Genomic DNA, 6,390 nt, shown 5'->3' on the forward strand with positions numbered 1-6,390 from the left:
CACTTATTCATGTCTCTAACTACGTTGCTTGCTGTTTTATATCTTAGGGTTAGGGTCAGGGTTAGGGCTAATTGTAGTTTAGATTCTATATTCCTGAATGGTGCGTCAGATGCGCATGCGATGAAAAAAACGTCCAAAACGTACGAAATTACGGTGCATAGCTTTTCGTACGATTTCATACGAACTCATAATGAGAATATGTTGGTTTCCTGAGTAACGTGCAGTAAGGGGGTGTCTGCAATGGTAACTGCGTTACAGTTACAGTCAAAGTAATTAGTTAGATTACTTGTTACTAAAACAAGGTAACGGCGTTAGTAACGCCGTTACTTTTCAACGCCGTTAGTCCCATCACTGCAAGTTAGTGACTTACATGTTCATTATCATCCTCTGTCAGATAGACGTTGTCACTAACCTGTGTTTCTCCTCCTGCAGAGGTTCTTGCCTTATACGCTGTTGCCGTTCTCTACAGTTTAATCTTAAATAAACATTTTGTGAAACCTAATTGTCTCTCCGCCTCAAAAACTGTGTCCTTATGTTCTGAGCCTGACAACAACAAGCCCAGACTTCCCGATCCCCACACACTTCCTCCAGCTGCTCTGGCGACACCAGGCCAGCTCAGAGACATACTCCCTCCAGTGTGTCTTGGGTCTTCCACGAGGCCACCTGCCGATAGGACATGCCTGGAACATGACTGTCTGATACAGCGGCCTGTTTCGTCTATCGATCTCACGCTTCGTCCGTCCCACACTTGTGAACAAGTGAACAATACATGAACCAGAAGATGTCCAAAATTATACATCATCCTGAACACTTACACTACACTGAAGTAAAACATTAGCTGTAAAAGATTAGTAAAAATTCATTTTTAATGATAGTTCTGAAGACAACGGATGCAATGCAGTTTTCGACCATTAGAGAGTAATGAACTATATGCACAACTCCAACAGTAAAAAAAAAAAAATGCTTAGTAAAAGATTACCTTTAAGTTATAGCATCTCATACATTTTATAAATTGAGCATATTGTTTGAAGGGTTAAACTACAAAGAGCAGTTACTGAGCAGCATATTATAAGCCAAAAGATGGACTAAATTTGATGCTTATATATATAAGAGAAGAAGTGACAAAATAATAAAAATAAGCAGGTTCAAAATAAGTCAGCGTATATGCCAGAACAGTAAAAATAGAAGTTGAAGTTAAAATAGATATCTTAAGATGAATAATTGATCAATTGTTGAAGAAATATCTTATTTTTATCATTTTTGTCACATTTAATGGCACACAAATTAATATTATTTGCTACTTTTCCAAGCAATATTATATTATTAAGTCCTCCATTTATTTCTGTATGTATTCTTAATTATGGCAGCATTGGTCCACCATACAAACTTTCTCTCAATCTACCGAACTTTAATATCCTATTCCTTTTATTACAACAACCTCTATCATTACTCTATCACAGTCACGTGCTGAGTGCTCCTTGATTATTTCTGATGCTTTTATTCTGAAAGACACAGAGCGGAAGTTGCTGATGCTAAAAGGAAGAAAACAGCCTGCCCTTTTCGTCTTCAGCTTCTTTTTAAACAGTAAGTGGTGATTTATTTTTAGCCTGTTACCACGCGTCAAACTATCCGAGTCAAATGAGCGCAGCAGGAAGCTTTCCGAGCTGCCGAAAACAATTTAATGTGCTTCAGGATGTGGGCTGTTAGGTGTATGCTAAGCTAACACGGGGTAACTATTCCTGGAATTGATCACGATTAGGCAGTTTTTCTGACACTTATCAATCAGTTATTAAAAATGACAATAAAATTTTTTTTTTGAAGGGGGTTGTAAATGCATAATTTGCGACACTAAATATGTAATAATTCCAAAATAAAAGTAATATTGGTTAGAAAATAGTGAAACGAGTTTGTTTTGCAACCTTAACCGTTTGTTTCGCATAAATCCTCTTTCCTGGTTTGTTAATAAATCAGGTCAATTAAAAACTTGCTTCCTTTACCTTCGTGGTAAAGACTAGTTCTGGGTTCACAGCCTTAAATAGTCAGCTGGATGCTTATGTATCAGATAGCTGCTCTGAAACTTCATACAAACATTAATTTACTCCTATTTCCAGAGCAAAAAATAAAAGTGCCACTTTCCCTCACTTTGCCCCTGATCCACTGATGTCTGCACTTCTTTCATGTTTTTTTCTGCAGTAAATTAAAAGAAACATTATATTTGAATAATAGAAATAAAATACGTAATAACTGTTTTCACCTCTGACTTTCTCATGTTCGGGTTTTACATCATAACTTATTTAGCCTGATCTGATACATTTCAGCCAGTATCAGATAACGGTAACATTTCAGCCTGTTACCCCAAACATGGCAACAAAACAAACCACTGACCCCTCTAAAAAAAAAACAGAAACATTTGATTCTACATTTATTTATACATATGAAGTGAAGTAATAAGAAAGGGAAATCATATTTAAACGTCAAATCATTCTAGCTTAAACATGTATATAAATGTAAACTTTATTAGATGATAATATCCCACAGATCCTAAAATCTGTGTCTTTCGTTATCTTATGCAGGCCTGTTAGTTATACCTCATCTTGAACACCTAAATTCAGCCAATCACATATCAACACTCAGCTGTCAATACATTTTTGTTGATTCATATGTGGCAGCTAATATATGCAACGGTTGAAATAAGAAATAAAAATCATATATTCTTTATTACTTTCCCATTGAGTTCCGTCCCAGTGTTCACGGGGATGGACGTCTGTGTCTTCAGCAGGCGTAGAGCTAACAGAACTGTCAGCGTTGCAAGGCAAGGGCTCAAACATGTACGGCTGTAAGCCTTCTAGACCAAACCAAGCTTCTGCCGCCCTGGCGTCCTCTTCCACAACATCTTTGTCCCCAATTTCCTCCTCTAAATGAAAAATGTATGATGGAGGAGACTCATCCCTGACCTCCGACACTAAACTCTCCTCCTCTTGCATGTTTCCTCTGTCCATAGCGTTCCTTGACAGTGTCGTTTCTAAGTCACCATTTTAGTGCTACTTGGTCCCAATGGAATTTCCCATTGGGAACCTACTAGCACTAAGTTGCTAACTTGTTAGCAAGATCCTTCTGACAAACCGGCTACTACCAAACTTGCTTGCGAACCTTCCGCAAAAAAAACCCCGCCCCCTTGATAAACGACCAATCACATTCACTTAATTCACTCGTGGGGCTGGGTAAAAAAATCGATTTAATCGATTTTGAATTGATTCCTTTAGATTTTGGCAAAATCGATGTCTAGGGAATGAGATTGATTCATTTTATAGTGACCCGCATGACGTTCACATTCAATTAAGCAGGAAAGAGGCACTCAAGATTAATTCAAGCCAGACAGCTGCAAATATACCCAATAGGTTGACTGAAGGCATTAACAAATGGGTGCTGACCAGTAAACACCCTGTAGTATTTACAGACAATGCTGCAAAAATGGTTTGTGCATTGAAGATAATGCAGCTCATGCATGTCTGCTGTGTCACGTCTGCTTGCTCGAGTGAGGCTTCACTTACAAGTTTGCACTGTGTTTAATGTGACACAAAAAAACAAAATACATGAGTATTTTGAAACACAGTTGAACCACTTTCATTATTGTAAAAAACGATCGAATCGAAATTAATCGATTTAGAACTGTATGAATCAAAATTGAATCGATTCAGGACTTTGGCGAAAATACCCAGCCCTATTCACTCATGTAAAGTGAGGCATCACTCGGGAGAATTCAGAAATTTGGAACAGCCGCTTCCCTATGACTTATTTTTAATCATTTTACAATTTTCATTTACTTTAATTATGTAATAATGTGTTTTACTGTTTGATTATTTAAATTATATTTTAAATAATTGTAATATCTACTAATACATTTGATCATATCATGTTATAATCAGATTTTTGTATTTTAGGATTTAATTCGGCCCTCTGTCTGCCTCGGGAATGAAATCACAATGGTTGTCAAAAAAATAAAAAAGAAGAAAAACCATCTTGGACCACTCTTTGGGAACAGCTGATCTGAAATATGTGATATCATGATCTAAAATAAACAACGTTGACTTCTAAGACTGTTTTTTTTTTTTTTCTGCAAAGTTCTGGATGTTAAACTCTGATATCTTCATCGTTCAATTGATGGATTGATAATCTGACCCAGCTGGTATAAATCAAAATGACCAATAACCATGAACATGTCCAGTAATCGAAATGAATTAAAATTTTATTTTAAAAAGACAAAAAACAATATTTAAGATATTCTACTGTGTTGAAATTTGAATTGTTTTATTTTTATATTTAAACTTCAGCAGCATTAAACTCAAACTGAAGATGACGGACTCCTCTCTTCTTGGCTCGGAGCTGGAGTTACAGCAACAAGAGGAACTCTACCAGCAGCTACTGTTGCAGGTAATTATTTGATCACATCAGTTAATATTTAGTGTAGAAGTATTTACATTCTCTGAAATTACCTTATTGTGATGTTAAAACTGCTAGAATTGTCACTATTAGGCGTCGACTGGTTACCAGATTTACTGGATATCCTGTTGTGAAAATTCTCTCCTGTAATATCGTTCCTGGGTGGAAGCTGTGCTCTTTAACTTATCAAATTCAGTATTGTGGAAATAGTTTGGCTATTATAGGAAGAAGGTTTTGAGTAGTCGGATTTTAGTTATGATGTAAACTGCAAGAACAATATTTTTATTTTTACTTTTTATTAACAGTGTCCTGTCTGGCAATGTGGCAATAAGAATAATTGTCTTGATGCCGAAAAGAGCCCAACAGATTTTACTTTCACAAGTGGAGCAGTATGGCAATTGCCATAGTGCTACACTTGTTACATGTATATAAATTGCTTTATTATAATTGTGCAGGGAGTTTTACAGTTTATATGGGCACTGCAATGTAAATAGAGCAGAAAAACAGAAGAAGAAAAGGAAAAAGGAAAAAAAAAGAGAAGATGAAAGAAAGAAGAGATAGAAAGGAGACACTAGCTACGTTTACATGTCAGACTGAAGATTCTAATCCGATTCGGTCCGATCGGAAATAAATTTAATTCCGAAAGAGAGAGTTGGTTTTTGCCGATCGCCATTCTGATTGGCGTCCATGTAAACACCCATTCGGATCTTAAGAGTAAAATAATCTTCACTGCGCATGTGTGCGACGTCAGTGTGACGTTTTTCCGCCTTGTCTGAAGCGAAGGAGGGTTAGCATAAGGTACTGGTGAGCCCTTAACTTAACTAAAATGACCACCAAAAACAAAAGTATTGTTACAAAGATGCAAAGAAGGTCCATGATGGAAAAAAACGACATCAACAAACACGACTGAAGAAAAAGAAGTGAGGGGCAGGCACAAAGAGTAGCTAAAGTTGCGGAATTGCGGACAAGTACTAGTTTGTTTACAAAAAGCCGGTTTCTTCTTCTACTGCTAAAGCGGAAGTACACAGTTCTGCGCATGCTTAAAAGATTTAATCTGATCCAACGCTTGGCACATGTATGCACACGTCATGATCGGATCATTTCATTTAGTGTCCATGTAAACGGAGATTGTGAATTTCCGATCAACCAAGGTTTGGATCGGATCGGGGAAATTTTGCGCATGTAAACGTAGCTAATGACAAAACATTTTGAGTCTGCTTCATCACCTGTAACGAGATAAAAAAAGAACAGCACAACCTAAAGATATGGTACGAGACATACAATAAAGCAACACCTTGAAACTATCGCTGAAGTAGTATTATTAAGTTTGACATGTACTTTGTGTTACCTGAAGATATGAATGTGGGCTTTCTGTATGGAAGAACAATATTAACAACAATGACAACATTTCTGGGTGCCTGCCGTAACCTAACACACTAAAATGACAATACAACAAAAGGTTTTAAACTGAAGTGGTCGACAACAATCAGTTAGAAGGAACACTTCGACATTGAAATGCTGTTTTCTCAGCTACTCTTAAAATAAAAGGTCAAAAAGTTCACTTGACTCTGAATATGCTCCTCTGTGAGTCTTTACTGTCTTGAGTTGTAAATGATCCCTGATGTAGTAAATACTCACTGTGAGGCACAACCCAAAGCAGTTAAACAGTTATTTGTTGGCACAACGAACAATAGTAACTGTTAGAGAAAATCTGTTTTTGATCTCTCTAAGCTGTGTTAAAGGGGAGGGTTGCAAAAGTGGGACTCTCTTGCCTGTTTTCGATTTCCATGGAAATAATTTCAGTTCGGCCCTAATAAATGCAACTAGAGCTGGACAATTAATTGCATCTGCAAAATAATTTATAAAATTATTATAAAAATAACAAAACACAATTTTCAAATCACAAAGGCACTCAATTTTGGTCTCCTTACATTTAAAAAGAGAAAGACA

At 36.6% G+C, this 6,390-nt stretch overlaps 1 protein-coding gene across 3 annotated transcripts in view; it reads left to right on the forward strand.

Annotated features, from left to right (window-relative positions):
• The first annotated feature begins 1,507 nt into the window (after positions 1-1,507).
• pih1d1 (PIH1 domain containing 1) overlaps positions 1,508-6,390 on the forward strand; it is a 49,064-nt gene continuing 44,181 nt past the window's right edge. Inside the window, exons 1-2 of one of the 3 annotated variants that reach the window (XM_015403952.1) lie at positions 1,508-1,584; positions 4,332-4,431. In XM_015403952.1, the coding sequence (XP_015259438.1) occupies positions 4,354-4,431 (78 nt within the window). In that variant the 5' untranslated portion in view covers positions 1,508-1,584; positions 4,332-4,353. Of the gene's footprint in view, positions 1,585-1,708; positions 1,730-4,331; positions 4,432-6,390 lie in introns of those variants that run through there. The other 2 variants (XM_015403953.1, XM_015403954.1) reach the window with 2 other exon arrangements.

Source organism: Cyprinodon variegatus, unplaced genomic scaffold (genome assembly GCF_000732505.1).
Source record: "Cyprinodon variegatus isolate N-32 unplaced genomic scaffold, C_variegatus-1.0 Scaffold1599, whole genome shotgun sequence".
NCBI classification, from domain to species: domain Eukaryota; kingdom Metazoa; phylum Chordata; class Actinopteri; order Cyprinodontiformes; family Cyprinodontidae; genus Cyprinodon; species Cyprinodon variegatus.